This window comes from Bufo bufo, chromosome 11 (genome assembly GCF_905171765.1).
Source record: "Bufo bufo chromosome 11, aBufBuf1.1, whole genome shotgun sequence".
Lineage (NCBI taxonomy): Eukaryota > Metazoa > Chordata > Amphibia > Anura > Bufonidae > Bufo > Bufo bufo.
Window position 1 is genome coordinate 47,438,716 of NC_053399.1, and position 20,839 is coordinate 47,459,554.

The following is a 20,839-nucleotide window of genomic DNA, read 5'->3' on the forward strand; positions in this document are numbered from 1 at the left end:
GGGTTGTTCACCTCTTTACAAGTCATGACGTGTCATCAGGCTAGACTATCACTCTGACTTTCAGGGGTCTGACACCCCGCACCCCCACCAATTATCTCCTCTGCATTGTTTAGTGCATGGCTGGTTACTGCAGCGGCGTGCATCGCTGCTCGGAGTGAAGGGAAGTAGTGCTGCAGTAGCCAGCTCTGTACACTGCACAACAGATGGAGCTGTGTAGTTTTGACATGACTTCTGGTGCTGGAGCTAGTACAGAACAGTTGATTATTATTATTTTTTGTTTGGGGGGGGGGGGGATGGGGCGTCAGGGTGTTGGACCCCCATCGAACAGACAGTAATTGCATACCTGAAGGATAGGCTATCACTAGTGAACAACTACTTTAAAGGGGTTAGCCACTTTCTGGTTACTGTTCATCAAAGTAAGGGTCCATTCACACGTCCGTTGTTTCTTTCCTGATCTGTTCCGTTTTTTGCGGAACAGATCTGGACCAGTTCTGTACCCATTCATTTTCAATGGGTCCTGAAAAAAAATCAGACATTGAGCTGTCCGATTTTTTTTTTTCAGGACCCATTGAAAATGAATGGGTACAGAACTGGTCCAGATCTGTTCCGCAAAAAACGGAACAGATCAGGAAGGAAACAACGGACGTGTGAATGGACCCTAAGATTACTATATGGCACTTATTATAGCCTTTGATGATACGCTGCACCATTTTCTATATTTCATAAAGTATGCCCCTTGTTGGCCGAGTCTTTTGTGCTGTCCACATGGACGTCTTGTTCATAAAACGGCTGTTGACGAAGGGTCATGTGACCAGGAAAATTACTCAGTCTCCTCCATTAAAATACACTGCACCTGCGAACTGCATTTGCACTTAAAGGGCTTCGGTCACCCCACTAAACTTTTTTTTTCCTTGGGTACTTATAATCCCTATACTGCGATTTATCCATACATAATGTAATTAATCATTTTGGTTCAGTAGATACTGCAAAAAATATACCTTTATAACTTTTATAATATGCAAATTACCTCTCTACCAGCAAGTAGGGCGGTTACTTGCTGGTAGCAGCCGCATCCTCCTCTCATAAAGACGCCCCCTCCTCATGTTGATTGACAGGGCCAGCGGACGCGCTCGTTCTCTGCTGGCCCTGTCTGCATTCAAAATCTGGCGCCGTACTTGTCTCGAGTCGGCGCAGGCGCACTGAGGGGAGGACGCTCGCTCGGCCGCTCCATCCTCAATGTGCCGGTGACGTCACATCTACACCCGGCGCAGGCGCACTGAGGAAGGAGCGGCCGAGCGAGCGTCCTCCCCTCAGTGCGCCTGCGCCGACTAAAGACCGGTACGGTCAGCAGAGAATGAGCGCGTTCGCTGGCCCTGTCAATCAACATGAGTGGGCGTCATTATGAAAGGAGGATGCGGCTGCTACCAGCATGTAGCCGTCCTACTTGCTGGTAGACATGTAATTTGCATATTATAAAAGTACGTTTTTTGCAGTATCTACTGAACCAAAATGATTAATTACATTATGTATGGATAAATCGCAATATAGGGATTATAAGTACCCCAAAAAAAGAGTTTAGTGGGGTGACAGAAGCCCTTTAAGTTTAGTGCAGGTGCATTGTGTTTGAATGGAGAAGGCCATGTTATGTACAGGACTTGTATTCGGACAGCAGAGAAGATTTCCCCAGCAAGGGAACATGGCTTATGAAATATAGCAAACAGCACAGAATATGCAGAAATGTTATATTTGCACATGCCACATAGTTGTCTTACATACACGTTGGTCGACAGTAGCCAGCCAATGTGGCCAATCCCTTTTAAGGATAGGGGTTCATCGAGTCTCTGCCCTAGCCGCCCTCATATAAGGTTGCTTTAGCAGACCGCCACACAGTTGTGAGGAGCTTGTATGGAGCGGTAGTAGAGTTTGCACCCTGATGTTCCACTCAGTATTTGGGACAGGCAGACAGCACTGTACAGTGCCCAGCTGCTCAGTATCTGCAATAGACATTGAATGCAGCAATAGTTCACTGCTGCTCCATTCAGCTCTCCACAGTGGGTGTAGTCCCCAGCAATTAGACATTTTTCACCTATACTCCGTTTTTATAAAGCAACATTATGTGAGTGTAAGATGGGATGGAATGTATAGTCTTACTTGATTCAAGTGTTTATTTAAAAAGCCCTTTAAATACTGTCAAGACAGTCTAAGTCAAACCGACACTTACACATCAAGATTTTCTTTTTTTATCCTTTTAGTATTTTGTAAGACATTTTACAGCAAAATTTAGAGCAGTGCGATGAGCACATCACATTTTGATGCATTTTTCATGTAAAGCTATAGCTTTAGGTTTTCACTTCAAAGTTATTGTGTGTAGTTAGTAACATTCTCTTTCTGTATTCAAGTGAAAAGACTGAAGAACATGATGATTTGGACACAAGCTCTGAGAATAAAGATGCTGAGCAGGACGTGGCCACTGAAGATGAAGGGCTGACGCCAGGAGGCAAGAAAAGGAAAGGTAAATTAATTTAGATCATCCTGTACAAGAAGCGGGTTGTAGTGTGAATGTTCATTGTTAAATGCGTTTTCCGAGATTCTACTATATTTTGGATAGGTCATCAGTATCTGATTGGTAGGGGTCCAACAACCAGGACCCCCACTAATCAGTTGTTTGAGAAGGCACTGGCGCTCCTGTGAATGCCGCGGCCTTCTCTCTGCTTTTCCTAGGCCAGTGACGACACTTTGATTGGTCATGTGGCGTAAGTGCAGCTCAGCCCCATTCAAGTGAAAAGGACGGAGTGCAATACTAAGCACAGCCGCTATACAATGTACAACACTGTGCTTGGTGAGCGCGCTCCGTATAGTATTAGAATGTATTGGCTCCTATGAGCCAAAGTTATTACTTCGCGAAGTCTCATGAGACTTCGCATAATAACTTCATAAATCAATTTCTACTGTAAAAAACTATTTCCCGAACTCTGGTTCGGTTCCAAGTGTATCTGCGAATCGTCAGTATGCCCTCTATCTCTATACACTAGTATTGTACTGTAACATACTTGCAGACTGAATTGTGGCTCCATTAAACACCCAAGTCTATGGATCCTATAGTGGGAGATGTCTTTTTGAACTTAATATCATGATTCGCCATTCTTATATTAAGAATATTACTCACAAGGTTTCTTTTAATTTACTTACACCTCACAGGTCAAAAGGAGAAAAATACAAATTCCATGGGAAAGAAAGAACCTTCTTCAGTAGAGGAAGAATTAAGGAAGAAACAAGAGAAGAAAGAGCAGGATTTGTTGGAAAAAATGCAATACGTCACAGCATGCACCAACATCGTACCCCTGGGCCGAGACCGATGGTATAGGCGCTTCTGGACATTCTTTTCTTTACCAGGGCTTTTTGTGGAGGAGGATTATACTGGAATAACTGAGGATATGTTACAACCTCAAAAAGAGATTGAAGGGGAAACTGAAAATGATCCTGAGGTGAATGGTCATGACTCGCCTGTTAAAGAGGAGAAAGTGGAGGAGCCTCCTAAACCTGTAGACAAGCCAAACCGCTGGAGCTACTACAGCACTGTAGAACAGCTGGATGAACTGATTGAGTGCTTGAATACACGAGGGTATAGAGAAAGTACACTTAAAGACACACTGGTACAGGAAAAGATGAGGATCTGCCAGAGACTAAGTAACTTCTCAGCAAATCGCTTCCATATATCAGGTATTGCTTTACCACTGTATTACCTAACATGGCATAGATTGATTTCATTTACCGGTATTTTCACTTTGCACAAAAAATGGATTGTGCAGGTTTATATAATGTTATTAGTATTGCATAAGTGGCTAGGTCAAAACTATGGACATCTGTACCTACACGGTATGGTTACAGTTGACTGCTGGTTCTTTTATCCTCAAATCTTGCTTTTTTAGCTTTGCTCCATTAGGACTGAGCTGTGATCTGTGACTACTTTTTTTCCCTGCCTAGTCTGAGGTAGTCTTAGACACACCCCCTGTCTCGTCATTGGTTCAGACTTCTAGTCAGCGCCAGCCTGAACCAATGATGAGACCGGGATCAGCCAAGGAGCAAGTTTTGAGGAAAACAAAGAGCAGATAATCATCCCCTGCAGGTACCACCTTAGATGATGTTTTCTCTCTAGACTGCAGGGTAGCATTAAAGAAGACCTTTCGTGGGTTTATATGTTACAAACTGGTATGCTTACCAGATAGGGCAGCCCCTACAGATTCCAGCACCTTTTCTAAAATACCTCTACGTTCTGACGCGGTGTCCCCCGCTGTTTTTCGTGCCCAGTATGTTCATTTAGAGCATCGGCACAGGGAGGAGACGGTCAAAAAGATTGAAGCAGCGCTCACCTGCTATTCGTTTAGAAAGCACAGATTATTATCCCAGGACTAGGCATAATTGCAACTTGAAAGATGATAAATCCAGCTTCCAGTAAAACGGTGACCTTTATTTTCTCAGCGGTAAAATCCAAAAACACATGTACAGCATCTACGCGTTTCGGATCATGGATTTAAGATACTTAATCATCCTTAAAGGGAACCTGTCACCGGGATTTTGTGTATAGAGCTGAGGACATAGGTTGCTAGATGGCCACTAGCACATCCGCAATACCCAGTCCCCATAGCTCTGTGTGCTTTTACTGTGTAAAAAAAAAAAGATTTGATCCATATGCAAATGAACCTGAGATGAGTCCTGTCCCTGAGATGAGTCCAGCGTGAAGGAGCCCAGCACTGCCCCGCATCCTCACAATCTCCTCCTTGCTCACCCGACGTCAGAAAGCTAGAGCGCTGTAATCTCGCGATGCGCAAGCTAGCGCATGCGCAGTGTCGTCAGTGTTCCTTCCCTGTGCTGGCATGAGCCTCTGGGAAGGAACTGCGCATCCGCTAGCTCGCGCATCGCGAGATTACGGCGCTATAGCTTTCTGACGTCGGGTGAGCAAGGAGGAGATTGTGAGGATGCGGGGCAGTGCTGGGCTCCTTCACGCTGGACTCATCTCAGGGACAGGACTCATCTCAGGTTCATTTGCATATGGATCAAATCGTTTTCTTTACACAATAAAAGCACACAGAGCTATGGGGACTGGGTATTGCGGATGTGCTAGCGGCCATCTAGCAACCCATGTCCTCAGCTCTATACACACAATCCCGGTGACAGGTTTCCTTTTAAAGAAGGAGACTCCCATTGAGAAACCCTGGCGTCTCCTCCTCCCTGTACCGATGCTCAGTATTAACATACTGGGCACAAAAACAGCGGGGGACACAGCGCCGAAATGGAGGGGTATTTTAGAAGAAAAAAATAGTGCTGGCATCTGTAGGGGCAGCCCTATATGCTAAGCATACCAATTTCTAACCTATAAATCCATGAAAGGTCCTCTTTAAAGAGGACCTGTCACCAGAAAATGCAATGCAATCTGTAGGCAGAAGGTTACAGAGCAGGAGGAGCTGAGCAGATTGATTATATAGTTTTATGCGGAAAAGATTCAGGAAAACTTGTAATTTATATATCTTTTTTTTCTTGATCACTTATGACAGCACCCCTGGAGAGACCGCCTCCACCTCCTCAGGACAGGAAACAGTAACCAGAACTGCCTTTTAAAGGAGGGATCATCCCCTCTATCTCCAGTTCTGTTTCCTGTCGTAAGGGGCAGGAAGGAATCTGATCCGCTGGATATCAAGGAAAGAGCTGCGGGGGCCCTGGCTAAAAAAAAGTGTGTAGAGGATTACCCCATGTGGCGTAAGTCTCCTCTGGGAGCCGCTGCAGGAGTCTGGGCTCCCTTCTCTGTCCTTACTCCTTCCCGGTTCCTGGGAGGGTCTTGGGCTCCTGCAAACCTCTGCGGCTGTGTATGCATGTTTGGCCGCCGGCCCGCGCAATGATCTGCATGTACTTCCGGGTTGTGGCGGTGGGAGGAAGCCAACGCTGTGGACCGGAAGGGGAGCGATGCCGGCTAGCTCGCGCTGAGGAGAAAAGCCCAGCCTGCTCACTGTCATGCTGGGTAAAGAACCGTGGCAGTTTCTCCATTCAGGCTGTTTGCTGTATGAAACATGGAGCAGGCTCAGCCCACTGATCCCACTGAGACCACCAATGATACATCGGTACTACGGTGGGGTAAGAGGGGTTATACCCCAGCATATATTATTTATCTTAATGCTTATGGGGTCATTTTCTGTTGCCTAGGTTTCAAATGAGTCTTCTAGGAAGACTTCCAGAGTAAAGGAGAAGGGATATGGTGTGTGTAAGAAGTTTCCTTCTGCCTGGGCAAAACCCCTATGTCAGGGATGTATCAGCAAATTAATGGAAGAGGAAGCTCCATCTTTCTGGGCAGTATAAAACAGATGATACGTGAAGAGGTCAGGGAGTCGGTTAGCCGTCTGAGAAAGCACCGCCCCAGTACTTCCACAGCTGCTGCAAAAGACCCCCCCTCCAGTGATGGTGAGATACTTTTTGGTCTGGAAGGAGGAGAGTGGGGTCATCAGACGAGTCTTCTGAGGATGCGCCTGCAGGGAGACCACTTTTTCATGTGGAAAATACTAACTCCCTTGTAAAGGCGGTTTGGGCTACCATGGGGTTGGACGATCAGAGGCCACAGCATTCAGTCCAGGACTCTGTTTGAAGGGTTAGCTCCCAAGAAGAGGAAGGGGTTTGACGTGCATAAGAACATTCAAGATGTGATTGCCAGAGAATGGAAAAGGCCGGATAGGAAGTTTTTTGTCCCTTCTTCGGTGAAGCGGAAGTATCCTTTTGATGAGGAGTTGTCTGCCTCCTGGGATAGGGCCCCAAAGCTGGATTCCCCAGTAGCAAAAATGTCCAAAAAAGCCGCACTCCCCTTTGAGGACATGGGTTTGCTAAAGGACCCGATGTATAGGAGAGCAGAGGTTTATTTAAAGTAAAATTGGGAAGCCTCTGCGGCGGCCTTTAAACCTGCTATTGCCGCTACGTCTGTTGCCAGATCACTAAAAGTGTGGATGGGGGAGTTAGAGGCTCACATTAAAGGGGGTCCCCCTAGGGAGCAGGTTTTGTCTTCCTTCCCTGTTTATAAGTAATGACTTGGATTTCTAAGCTGACGCTCCTGCGGATACCTTAAGATTTTCCGCTAGGGCTTCCACCTTATCCAACTCTGCCCGGCGGCTATTTGGTTAAAAAGCTGGAATGGGGATGCTAGTTCCAAGGTAAAACTTTGTGCTATCCCTTGTCAAGGAGAGTTTTTGTTTGGCCCATCCTGAAAAACTTGCTAGAAAAGGCCTCGGACAGAAACGAGGGCTTTCCCTCTGTTAGTCAGGCACCCAGGAAGCTTTAGGGGCAAAGAGAAAGCAAAAAAAAACTCATTTTGGACTATGGGGATGCGTACTTTCATGTTCCCATTCATCCCAGCCACCAGAGGTTTCTGAGGGTAGCAGTTCGGTCTGAAAGGGAGATTCTGCATCTTCATTTCCGAGCATTATCCTTCGGCCTCGCTCAAGCTCCGAGGGTTTTCACAAAGATCGTTTAGGAAATGATGGCCCACGTCAGGGAGAAGGAGATCATCATTATACCTTACCTAGACGATTTTCTGTTAGTGGCCCGGTCAAGTCAAATTCTTCAGGGTCATATAACCTGGTTGAGAGAAGTTCTAGAGAAGCTGGGATGGGAGATGAACCTAGAAAAATCCAGGTTATGCCCAGGCCAGTCACTATTAGAGAGGCCATGTTGGTTTTGGGTCTCATGACAGCCACTATTCCAGGGGTGGAATGGGCCCAGTACCAGTCAAGGCTTCTTCAGATCCTGTGAGATTGGGACGAAAGTCTCCCCCCTCTGGACTCAGAGATATCTGTTCTCCCAGACCTTAGATTCCTTGGGGTGGTGGATGGATCTTAAAAATCTAGAAAGAGGAGTTCCTTGGACCCGGGAGGTGGTTCTCTCCTTAAGCACGGATGTGAGCCCATCCGGTTGGGGAGCCTATGTGGGGTCCCTGCAGGGAATTTGGGACGGCAAATCTCTGTCCCATTTGCACAATTTCAGGGAATTGGATGCAATCAGGATAGCCTTAGTACAGAGTCTCCCGACAATCAGGCAGGAATGTAAGGGTCTATTCGGACAACACAACAGCAGTGGCCTATATCAACCAGCAGGGAGGTACAAGGGCTCGGGGCCTAATGTCTCTCTCCCATCAGATTTTCATCCTAGCAGAAGCTTCTCTATTATCTCTTTCTGCAGTACATCTAAGTGGTTCGGACAATGTGAAAGCGGACTTCCTCAGTCGTCATCAACTTTTCTAGGGAGAGCGGTCCTTAGATCAGGAGGTTTTACAATCATGTGGCAGCATTATGCGGTACTCCAGAGAGAGATCTCTTTGCCATCAGGGCAAACTGGAAGGTAGAAGTCTTCTTTTCCCTTTCTCCGATGGAGCATCCGAGAGCTGTGGATGCACTGGCTCAATCTTGGAGGCAGAGCCTTCTGTATGCCTTTCCCACACTAAAAATGCTACCAAGAGTCCTTAAGAAAATCAGAGAGCAGGAGGCTACGATAATAGTTATAGCTCCCTTTTGGCCGAGAAGGGTGTGGTTTTCCTGGCTCTGCAAGATGTCGATAGCAACACCATGGGTGCTTCCAGAATATCAGGAGCTTCTGTCTCGGGGTCCAGTTTTTCACCCAGAGGTGAAGAATCTGCACCTGACTGCTTGGTTAATGAGAGGGACATTTTAAAGAAAAGAGGTCTCTCCGAGGATGTAGTTAGCATTCTCTTGGCCAGGTCACCTCTAAGATCTACCTTAGGGTTTGGAGTAGGGATCGACCGATATTGATTTTTTTTTAGGGCCGATACCGATAATTTGTGAACTTTCAGGCCGATAATTTATACCGATATTCTGGTAATTTTCATTTTTGAGAAAAAATAAAATTCCTACACAAATCTGCTGAAAATTAATATGTTTATTGTTAACGTTTTTATTTTATTTAAATCTTTCTTTCATTTATACTTAATATTTTGGTGGTTTTTTTTTTTCTTTGTGCACACAGTGTCCTTTGTGCACACAGCAGCATTGAGCTTTTTATGGCAGCCAGGGCTTCAATAGCGTCCTGGCTGCCATGGTAACCGATCGGAGCCCCAGGATTACACTGCTGGTGCGCCCTGCACAGCAAGCACGCACCAGAAGAGGCTCCCAGCCTTCTGGCCACTCTTGCTGCCGACGCCCCTAAGACTTGAGAAAGGAGTTATAAACTCTGAAATGCGTTGTCTACTGCACAATAAACAGCTATTAAACCAAACGTTCCCCGATTGAGGTCGTCTTTTGTGCGCCAAAGAAGTACCCTACCGTGTGCCAGCACACAAACCACCCACAACTTCCTCCACAGTCCCTAGGAGTTTTTGGCAACTCCATCCAAAGGGACCGAACGGGTACTGGCAGCACCGACCCCGCCCCCCCTCCCTCTCTCTGTGGACCTGCCCCTACGGACGTTGTGCGCACACACGCACAACACCAAAAGGTGAGCACACTCCATCCATTTCTTTAAACCGTATTATCGATACCCACCACCCTATGAGCGCCTCTCCCCATTTTTTGTGTCTCGCCACAACTGCCCTAAAAATAAAAAGGAATCAGAGTACCACTGTCTAGACGTTAAGAGATGTATTTTGCAATATCTGCAGGTCACTCAGCCTTGGAGATCTTCTTCACGTCTGCTGATTTTGTTCCAGGGAGCAAAGAAGGGATCTGCAGCCTCTTCTCGCACTATTGCTAGGTGGATTAGACAGGCCATTTCCTTAGCCTACTCTTCTAAGTGGATTGATCCACGCTCTGGGTTTGGGCCCCACTCTACAAGATCAGTTTCCACGTCTTGGGCAGAGAGCTTCTGCCTCTATAGAGCAGATTTGTAAGGCGGCCACTGGAGCTCTCCACATACGTTTTTGTTTTGTTTTTAGGCACTATAGACTGTGCCTAGAAAAGTGTATTAGGTTGTTAAGATGTTCTATTTCTTAGTTCTTGAGAAAAGGACTGGAGATGGAGGGGAAGATCCCTCCTTTAAAAGGCGGTTCTGGTTCCGGTTTCCTGTCCTGAGGAGGTGGAAGCAGTCTCTCCAGGGTGCTGTCATAGGTTCAAAGAAAACTGATTACCGGTAAGTGTAATCCAATATTTTTCACCTCTTGTGAAAAGCTATCGGTACAGGAGGGAGGGGTTACCAGTGATTGATAGCACTGTGTATAATTGTGCATACAGAGATAGCTGTCAGTCACTGATTACACCTCCTCCCTGTACTGATAATTGTTCACTGCAGATGTAAATGTAAAAATTACAAGTTTTACTAAGTCTTTCCCCAGAAAAATATATCGATCTGCTCACCTCCTCCTGCTCTATGACATGGTGCTTTTAGATTGCGTTGCATTTTGTGGTGACGGGTCCTCTTTAAGGCTCTAAGTTTACTGTTAATTATTTAGGAAGATCTGAATGGCCTTGTGTAACTTATTCAGCCATAATGTAGATTGCTCTGGTAATAAGTTTGTTATTTTTTAGACAGTCCACTCCCAACAGATATTAAACCCAGTAGGGGGAGACCATCGAAACTGCATGATCCTACAAAGACCTCTGCTGAAAAGCAGCTAGAACTCAGACTTTGTGAGCTCCTCCTGGACATTGAAGACCGAATTTACCAGGGCACACTTGGTTCTCTTAAGGTATTCCTCGAGACAAATGCTAGACCCATTTGTAGTTGTATTTTATTAAACAGTAAAAATGAAATGCATTAGTAAATCGGGTAACTTTTTTGCAATGGTGACATAAAGTGCATTCATTCGTATTTATCACTTTCAAGCTTATTTTACGGTTGGTTTTATGTGAAGCTACCACTTTGTGTGCACTTCTTGTAGTCACTTTTGCAAACATTTCTGCTGCAACGGAGTAGGAAAAAATGGTGAATTCTCCATAAAAAAAAAATTGTATACACAAGGCTATTGCTGCTATTTATACGTCTGAACGTGAAAATGTTTACTTTGTGGTTGGAAATCCTGTTGGTATATGTTGTGTACGATGGCTCCATGTCAGACTTTACTTCTCTTTCTGTACTTTTCATTGGGAAACAATCCTCTGTACCGGGTGAGCCCTGCTATTTAGACCTTTGGCTAAACTCCGGCACTCCAGCTGTGGTAAAACTACAACTCCCAAGATGCACACTTGCTTGGCTTTTCTCAGAACTCCACAGGAATGAATGGCGCATGCTAGGAATTGTAGTTTCACCACAGTTGGAGTGCCGGAGGTTGCTGACCCCTGTTATAGATGTTACAGCAACAGTTAATAGGTAAAAACTGTGCACGAGGTGCGAATAGCCCCTTCTGCTATGAGGGACAAAGAGGATTGCTCATTATCTTTTGTGAAAACATTGGTTTGTGATGTGGTATCAGGGTTTATGTTTTTATTTATGTATATACAGTTGCAAGAAAAAGTATGTGAACCCTTTGGTATGATATGGATTTCTGCACAAATTGGTCATAAAATTTAATTTCTCGTACTTTTTTCCATTGGGGGACAGACCATGGGTATAGCTTGAGGTATCAGTAGGAGGGACACTATGCAAATGAAAGAGCTCCTGTTCCTCCTCGGGCTATACCCCCTGGCTCCAGCAGGAGAAACTCAGTCTTTGCTTAGTGTCCGGTGAAGTGGGTTGACACGCTACACTATCTCTACTCCGTTTTATTATTTTCTTTCTAGATGGGGACACAGGTCAGCATGGCGCCTTCCTGGTCCCCCATGGAGTGCCCGCCGCCATCTTTGGGACGTTGCCTGGCTGCCTCCTTTTCCCCCCAGAAGAAAAGTGGAACCGGGCTCGACCTGTTAGCTCCGGTATCCCACCAGCCCTTGGGTCACCTGCTGCTGCCCTCCACCCAGAGCACTGCACTCCTGGAGTCAGACGTCTGAAGAGATGAACCCTGCTGGTACAGAACAGAGGGAGAAGACTGCAGGAGCAGATAAGTATGGCTGACATCCTCCTCTGCTTCCCCCCCCCCCCCCCCCTTCCTCTCCCTGCCCGATATCTATGGGCAGCCTGGGTGAACTACAGAGTGAAGGTCTGGGGGCACTGGAGGCACTATACCAGGGGACTGCTGGCATTAAGGGAATTGGGATATCACTGATGGGGTCCCTGGACATATTCCCCTTTAGGAGCGTTTTAGCTGCAAGCTCCAGGCTAAGATAAGCGGCATGCCACCCCTACATTACATCGTGGGAAAGACGCTCGCCAGCTACGGACCCCCCTCTTCATTAGGGGTCCTCCCGAGCAGTTTCCCGCAAATTTAACCCCCGCATTGCCGCACTCTGCACCGGGGGACTTTTTTTTGCCTAAAGCAGCCGCCCCTGCCTTACACCTGGGCAGGCGCAGGGTTATTAGCCAAGTCGGACCCCCCTCTTCATTAGGCTCCTTAACCCCCGCTACAGCACCGGGGGACATTTTTTCATAGAGCACGCAAGCGCGCGCTCATTTCGCGCCTTGATGACACGTCATGGGGGTGGAGCCTCAGCGCTCTGCTCTGCCGACTCCTCCTTCCTGCTGGAAGCTCTCGCAGCGTGCCTGCACGTTCTATGAGGATTTTTCATGTTGCTGCTGGCCGGGAGAAGCGTTTAACCCTTGCACAGCTGGTAGGAAACTTTTTTCTCTTTTGTCGCTGGTATATGTGTCTCCTGCTCTGCCCCTGGACAGAATTCTCTTCACTCCCTTCTCTGGCCCATGTCCCTGCGCGGCCTGTGGTACCCGCCTGGGCATCCACCACGTCTAGGGCGGCCACTGATTGGCCTTATTCGCCATGACAGTCATGTCCATGAAACATATGGCAGATTCCAACCCTGTGGCGCCACACTCCATCTCCTCTTAGTGGTATCCACAGAGGACGCTTGGCAGTTAAGAGGCAGCGTGAGCGGCAGCATCCCCCCTTGGATGACTCCGTCTACCCCCATCCCTCGCCTGCGGGCGCTTTCGGACGTCTCTCCCCCCTCCTTCAGGGGAGCGTAAGTCTGAAGGGATATTGTCCGGCTCGGACGAGGTCATGGAGCGGGACTTACCGCCTAAGCTCTCCACTATGTGGCTGACTTAGTGGCGGCTGTCCGTGAGACCTTTAATCTCCAAAGGGATTCTCCTCATTGGTTAGGAGTTTGCCCCTTTTTTCCGCCCAAAAAGCCGGAGACTGACTGGTTTCCCTTCCCATGGGGAAATTTCCGAGGTCATATCCAGGACCCTTCCTGCCTTGGACGGCTCCTCTCTGCAAGATGCCGTGGACAGGCGCCTGGATTATCTGTCCAACTAGCTGACAGACATGTCCCTGCGGCTTGCCTTTGCCTCGGCTTGGGTTGCCAGAGCTCTCTCGGTGTGGTTACAGTACCACCACCAGGACCTGGCGGAATAAGATGCGTCTGCTGACACACTGGCCTTGGTTCTCCAAATGTCCTAATCTAAGATGGATTGCCTGGTGGCCAGGTTAACCAATAACACGGCCCTCCCTGTTTTTAGACGGGGCCTCTCTGAGGACGCAGTGGACAGGCGCCTGGATTCTCTCTCCAGATCCATTTTCTCACGGGCGGGCACGTCCCTGCGACCTGCCTTTGCCTTGGCACAGGTTGCCAGAGCCTTCTCGGTGTGATCGCTGACGCCTCCACCAAGACCTGGCGGAACAAGAGACATCTGCGGACATGTTGGATTTGATTTTCCAAATGTCCCAGGTTTCCAAGTTCCTTGCGTGGCCTCCAGGGACAATGGTTCCTCTGTGCCCGCATTCTAGCCATCGATCATCAGCGCAGAAGTGTCTGGCAGAAAGGTGGGGCGCTGACACTGATTCTAAGCGTTCCCTTGCTAACCTCCCCCTTGAGGGTTCCTGCCCTCCTGCCGCCCGAGGGCACAGGCGGTCTGCCCTGCTGCTCCTAAGCAGGCTTCCGCAGGATAGGACGCCCCCACCGCTCGTGGTGGGGGGTCCGTCTGCTCTCCACTCTAAGTTTGGAGGGCCCATGTTGAGGACGCTTGGACTCTAGATATTTTAACTTCCAGTTACTAGTTAGAGTTCGCGTCGAGACCCCCGGAACGTTTTTCTCTTCACGTGTTCCGAGGGATCCGGGCAGAGCCTTGGACCTCTTGATGGTCCCTTCTGGGTGTTATTACCCTAGTTCCTTCAGAGGAACAGGGCACAGGTTTCTACTCGATCCTGCTCGTATTCCCAAAATGGGAGGGGTCGGTGCGTCCAATCCTAGACTTGGAGCTGCTCAGCGAGTTTCTGCGAGTATGGAGGTTCCGAAATGGTCCCTCCGCTCCTTTGTTCCTACTCTTCTGCCAGGGTAGCTCCTCGCATCCGTGGTACATAAGGGACGCCTAGCTGCATGTCCCTATTGCGGAATCTCACCGATGATTTCTGCTCTCACCATTGGTGGCCGTCACTACCAGCTTGTCGCCCTGCCTTTGGGGTTAGCGACCGCCCCTCGGGTCTTTACCAAGATCCCTACACCGGCGCTTCTGCGCATCGTTCTTTTTTTCTTTGCTGCCCTACCTGAACGACATCCGGATCCTAGGGGTGTCTTCCAGACTCCCCTCCCGGATCCAGGGGGCGGTGTCGCACCTGCTGCACTCCCCGTATCTCAACAGCCGGGAATGCATGCGGATCCTGGGTCTAATGGTGGCCTCCTTCGAGGCCGTGCCATATGCCCAATTTCACACCCGTTCGCCGCAACAAGAGATCCTTCCCTCCGGGACATGACCTCTCGGGGTTCGGACGCTCTCGTCCGCCCGTCCCGGCTGGTTCGGGCATCTCTTCCTTGGAGGCTCTCTCTTCGACTCTGTCGTCGGGGAGGTTTTTTCTTCCGGTCTCTTGGATGATGGTCTCCACCGAGGCCAGTCTCCTGGGGGGGCGGCTTTTCTCCGGTTCCTCACGATCCAGGGGGTTTGGTCAGAGGCAGAATCCTGCCTCCCGATCAACATAGAACTTAGAGCGGTTTTTCCCTCCCTCTCCCATTGGACTCCTCTCCTTGCCGGCTGGCCGGTGCGGATTCAGTCAGACAATGCCACGGCTGTGGCTTACATCAATCACCAAGGTGGGACCCGCAGCCGGGTGGTGATGCAGGAAGTGAGGAGGATCCTGCTGTGGGCAGAGTCTCACGTTCCGCTGTTGGCGGCGGTGTGCATCCTGGGAGTCGACAACTGGACAGCGGACTTCCTAAGCCGCAACAAGGTGGATCCGGGCGAGTGGTCTCTGCATCCAGCCGTATTCGAAGACGTCTGTCACCGGTGGGGCCGTCCGGACGTGGACTCGATGGCGTCCAGGCTCAACAACAGGGTTCCGGTGTTCCTGGCTCGCTCTTGGGACCCGAAGGCGCACGGAGTAGATGCGCTGATGTCTCCGTGGTCCGCACAGTAGAGTGGCGCAACGGAAGCGTGCTGGGCCCATAACCCAGAGGTCGATGGATCGAAACCACGGTTTTCTGAAGTTCTGCGCAAGATCAAGGCGGAAGGGATCCCGACCGTTCTCATTGCCCCGGAATGCCCTGATTCTCGGGTGTCGCGCATGATTCTCGGGTGTCGCCCGGATTCTGGCAGACGCCCCATGGCCTCTTCCCGACAGAGAAGATCTCCTGTCTCAAGGACCGCTCTTCCACCGGAATTTACGGTTGCTTCGTTTAAGGGCGTGGCTGTTGAAACCCCCATCCTGAAAAAGAGGGGGTTCTCGGATTCTGTAGTTAGAACCTGATCAGGGCAAGGAAGCCGGCTTCCTCCAGGATTTGCTACCGTACCGGAAGGCCTTCCTGCTTTTTTGTGAGTTCCCTGAAGGGCCATGTTTCGGCCTTAGCAGTCTTCTTTCAAAGATCTCTCGCTCTCCTGGGTCCTGTGAAGACCTTCCGGCAGCGGATGGCACGTTCGGCTCCTCCGTACGTCCCCCCTTTGTCTCCGTGGGATCTCAATTTGGTCCTCCGCGCTCTTCAGTCACCTCCCTTCTAGCCTTTGAGGGAGGTCTCCCTGACTCTTCTTGCCTGGAAGGTGGTCTTCCTTGTGGCCATAACTTCCATTAGGCGAGTATCGGAGCTGGCCGCTCTTTCCTACCAGGAGCCTTTTTTGGGTTTTCATCAGGATAAAGTGGTACTCCGTCCTGTTCCATCCTTTTTGCCCAAGGTGGTATCCCCCTTCCACCTTAATGAGGATCTTGGTCTGCCCTCCTTTTGCCCTTCTCCGGCAAACCCCAAGGAGCGCGCTTTACATTCCCTGGATGTGGTCCGGGCCCTGAAGGTGTATCTGAAGGCTACTGCCTCCTTTCGCCGTTCGGTCTCCCTCTTTGTGATTCCAGAGGGGCCTTGTAAGGGCCTGGCGGCCTCTAAGGTCTCTGTGACAAGATGGATCCGCTCGTCTATCGCCGCGGCTTATCGTGCTCGTGGCAAGGTTCCCCCGTCGCGGATTACTGCTCTCTCCACTAGGGCGGTGGGAGCTTCCTGGGCAGGGCGGAATCTTGATTCTGCGTCTCAGTTGCGTAAGGCGGCTACCTGGCCTCAGCTGATGCTGTCTTGGGCCGCAAGGTTTTGCAGGCTGTGGTTCCTGTTTGTCGGTTGGACGTTTTCTCCTGGCGGTGTTGATGTTTTTTCCCACCCCATGGACTGCTTTAGGACGTCCCATGGTCTGTGTCCCCCAATGGAAAAGTACGAGAAAAGGAGATTTTTTGTGAAACTCGCCTGTAAAATCTTTTTCTCGACTTTTCCATTGGGGGACACAGCTCCTGCCCATTCTGCTTGTTGCAGGAGGGGTTCTGTTCTGTTTGTGATTAGGCCTCTTGGCCTTGATTTGATGGTTTCCTTTATTGGATTCCTTCTCCTACTGCTTTTGCAATGCCTGAGTTTCTCCTGCTGGAGCCTGGGGGTATAGCCCGAGGAGGAGGAGCTCTTTCATTTGCATAGTGTCCCACCTACTGATACCTCAAGCTATACCCATGTCTGTGTCCCCCAATGGAAAAGTCGAGAAAAAGATTTTACAGGTGAGTTTCACAAAAAATCTCCTTATGATCTTCATCAAAGTCATAACAATAGACAATCACAGTCTGCTTAAACTAATAACACACAAAGAATTAAATGTTACCATGTATTTATTGAACACACCATGTGAACATTCACAGTGCAGGTGGAAAAAGTATGTGAACCCCTAGACTAATGACATCTCCAAGAACCAACTGGAGTCCAATCAATGAGATGAGATTGGAGGTGTTGGTTACAGCTGCCCTGCCCTATAAAAAACACACACCAGTTCGCTTTTCACAAGATGCATTTCCTGATGTGAATGATGCCTCGCACAAAAGAGCTCTCAGAAGACCTACGATTAAGAATTGTTGACTTGCATAAAGCTGGAAAAGGTTATAAAAGTATCTCCAAAAGCCTTGTTCATCAGTCCACGGTAAGACAAATTGTCTGTAAATGGAGAAAGTTCAGCACTGCTGCTACTCTCCCTAGGAGTGGCCGTCCTGTAAAGATGACTGCAAGAGCACAGCGCAGACTGCTCAATGAGGTGAAGAAGAATCCGAGTGTCAGCTAAAGACTTACAAAAGTCTCTGGCATATGCTAACATCCCTGTTAGCGAATCTACCATACGTAAAACACTAAACAAGAATGGATTTCATGGGAGGATACCACAGAGGAAGCCACTGCTGTCCAAAAAAACCATTGCTGCACGTTTACAGTTTGCACGAGAGCACCTGGATGTTCCACAGCAGTACTGGCAAAATATTCTGTGGACAGATGAAACCAAAGTTGTGTTGTTTGCAAGAAACACACAACACTATGTGTGGAGAAAAAGAGGCACAGCAAACCAACATCAAAACCTCATCCCAACGGTGAAGTATGGTGGTGGGGGCATCATGGTTTGGGGCTGCTTTGCTGCGTCAGGGCCTGGACGGATTGCTATCATCGAAGGAAAAATGAATTCCCAAGTTTATCAAGACATTTTGCAGGAGAACTTAAGACCATCTGTCCACCAGCTGAAGCTCAACAGAAGATGGGTGTTGCAACAGGACAACGACCTAAAGCATAGAAATAAATCAACAGAATGGCTTAAACAGAAGAAAATACGCCTAATGGAGTGGCCCAGTCAGAGTCCTGACCTCAACCCGATTGAGATGCTGTGGCATGACCTCAAGAAAGCGATTCACACCAGACATCCCAAGAATATTGCTGGACTGAAACAGTTCTGTAAAGAGGAATGGTCAAGAATTACTCCTGACCGTTGTGCACATCTTATCTGCAACTACAGGAAACGTTTGGTTGAAGTTATTGCTGCCAAAGGAGGTTCAGCCAGTTATTATATCCAAGGGTTCACATATTTTTCCCCCTGCACTGTGAATGTTTACATGTGTGTTCAATAAAAACATGGTAACATTTAATTCTTTGTGTGTTATTAGTTTAAGCAGACTGTGATTGTCTATTGTTGTGACTTAGGTGAAGATCAGATCACATTTTATGACCAATTTGTGCAGAAATCCATATCATTCCAAAGGGTTCACATTTTCTTGCAACTGTATATTTATTTTTTTGCATCAAGAGCCTTTGTCAGGGCTTGAACAGACTCTCTGGTATACTTACGTTTTAATTCTGCTCTGTGTTACTTGTATTTTGGTGATGTAGTAATAGCCACCTGTTTGTTTTCTTGGTCAAGGTGCCTAACAGACAGTCATGGAGATCAGCTCTTGAGAACTGGTCATATGACCGTTTGGATAATGAAGCAAAAGAAAATGGAGTCCTGAAGATGGAGGATACCGCTGTTGAAATGGAAAATGACATGAATCAAAGCAACAAGGACAGGTTGGAGGAAAATCAAATAATAATTAGTAAAGCTTCCTTGTATTAATTGTTTTCCACCTTGGACTTCACCTTTTTATGATGAAACCCATCTTATGGTAAACTTACAGGAGAGATCTACCTGTATTAGTGCAGGACATCCATTGCCAAGTCAGTGAGTGCTCCATGTTTTCCAGAGCTTGGCAGTAGAGAAGGTTCCTGCATGGGACACAACACTGTCTCTTTATGTAGGGCATTTAGACAGGGGATGTCCTAAGTGAACAAGAAAAAGAATATGTTGGAATATTTGGAATATTGTAAAAATTGTCGGTTCCTTGGAAAGTGGACAGTTTTTATGTTCAGAGTTTCAGAAATACTTTGAGAACAGTTGCATCCACACAGTACATGGTTGGGGCTAGTGTAGAGTTTTTGCTTTTGCTGTCTTACTGGAACATTGTGCTTTTTATAAATACACTGTACTTTCCTGCAGGCTCCAGAATTTGAAAATGGAAGTACAGAGTGCCAAATCCACCAATGCCAGCACTCCTGAACCAGCAGCTAATTCTGTACATTACCTGGCGCAAGCATTATTGCAGATAGAGCAGGGAGTGGAACGCAAATATCTAAAGGCTCCGCTTGGTAAGTTGGTAGTGACTATAATTATGTGTAATCATGATGGTGAAGGGAGTCTTTTTACAAGGCAAAGTCTAATTATGATCTTTTTGCTTGTTTTGTTTTCCTTTTTTTGCAATGACTTGTGTAACTGTGTATAATAGACAAGCAATAATTTAAAAGGGGAACTCTGGTTTACCCATAATAAGGCTTATTTGCGTCAGTATATTGGTGAAACTTACCTGGTAACGCTGGTTGTTCATTCACTTGTAGACTATAATCATACTTTCTCGTTAATATCATTGGGGGACACAGCACCATGGGTATATGGCCAGCTACCACTGGGAGGCGACACTACATCGTGATCATATGCACTTGTACCTACTGTTATCGGCTGCGCACCACCAGCAGTGTGTAGATCCTTACCAGCCTAGACAATCGTGTATACTCGCTATTACGCGGACTGTTTGTTGCAGCTGTGCCGCCCCCTTCTTTACCGATGTGAATAATTTCTAGATATCAAAAAGGTTGCCTCCGCCCAGGTGGGCTATATCCTCTCCACAGCCACTAGACCATTCCGTTTGTCTAGTGTCCATAGGAGGCAGACATGACCTGCTGTTTTTTGCAGGTCTTGCTGCTTTTCATTTTTATTTTTTATTTTATTATTTTTTCCTTTCTTCTGCAGGTCTCGGCCTGCTGCAGGATGGGGCTCCATTGTGGATTACCACTTTAGTTGCACCCCCTGCGGGCGCATACTTGAAGTACGTATGCCCTGCGGGCGCATACTTGAAGTACGTCCCCCATTACTGCATCTGCAGTGGCTATCCCACATAAGTGTTGAGTTTGCCGAAGGGGTGACCCTGCGGCACCTGAAGACGCCGGAAGGTAAGTATTCTCCCCTGCGTCCCTGCCCCAAGAGGTCCCCCAGGTTAAACCCCCCCCTTTCTGTCCAAGGGATGGGGTTTATTTTATTTGTGGGGCCTGGTTAGGTCCCTCCTTTCCCCCTTCTTCTTCCCTCCCTTGGGTATCCTTTAACCTCCCTGGCCACCCATGCCTCTCCCGGCCTTTCCCTACTTTAGTCCCCGGCTTCTCTCGGCTTATGGGAGGGGTTCTTTTCCCCTCCTATCCCAGCCAAGTGCAGGCTTTAACCCTGTGGAAGGAGGTTTCCACTTTACCTCTTTTTCAAGAAGAAAGAGCCTCTATCTTGCCAGCAAACCTCCTTGCACGTTTCTGCAGCTGCTGCTGCACCTGGGAACCAGTAGGACCACCTCTGCCTGGCTGTTTTTCTTTGTTCAGGCTCCCTATCAGCCCCCGCTCCTGGTCGCCATGTATTTTACATGCGCCGATTGCGATAAAAAGTTGCCATGCGGTCAGCCTTCCCTGTTTATGCTCCCAGTACCTTCATGTTTCCCTGACCACCCCTTCTGTGTCGGTCCCTCCTGAATGGGTCTCTTCCCTGTCCCAAG

At 48.2% G+C, this 20,839-nt stretch overlaps 1 protein-coding gene across 2 annotated transcripts in view; it reads left to right on the plus strand.

Annotated features, from left to right (window-relative positions):
* BAZ1A (bromodomain adjacent to zinc finger domain 1A) overlaps nucleotides 1-20,839 on the plus strand; it is a 120,932-nt gene that overhangs the window by 69,250 nt on the left and 30,843 nt on the right. For both annotated transcript variants that reach the window (XM_040412561.1, XM_040412560.1), the window contains exons 17-21: nucleotides 2,400-2,512; nucleotides 3,199-3,720; nucleotides 10,506-10,666; nucleotides 18,640-18,785; nucleotides 19,252-19,400. In XM_040412561.1, the coding sequence (XP_040268495.1) occupies nucleotides 2,400-2,512; nucleotides 3,199-3,720; nucleotides 10,506-10,666; nucleotides 18,640-18,785; nucleotides 19,252-19,400 (1,091 nt within the window). The remainder of the gene's footprint in view (nucleotides 1-2,399; nucleotides 2,513-3,198; nucleotides 3,721-10,505; nucleotides 10,667-18,639; nucleotides 18,786-19,251; nucleotides 19,401-20,839) is intronic.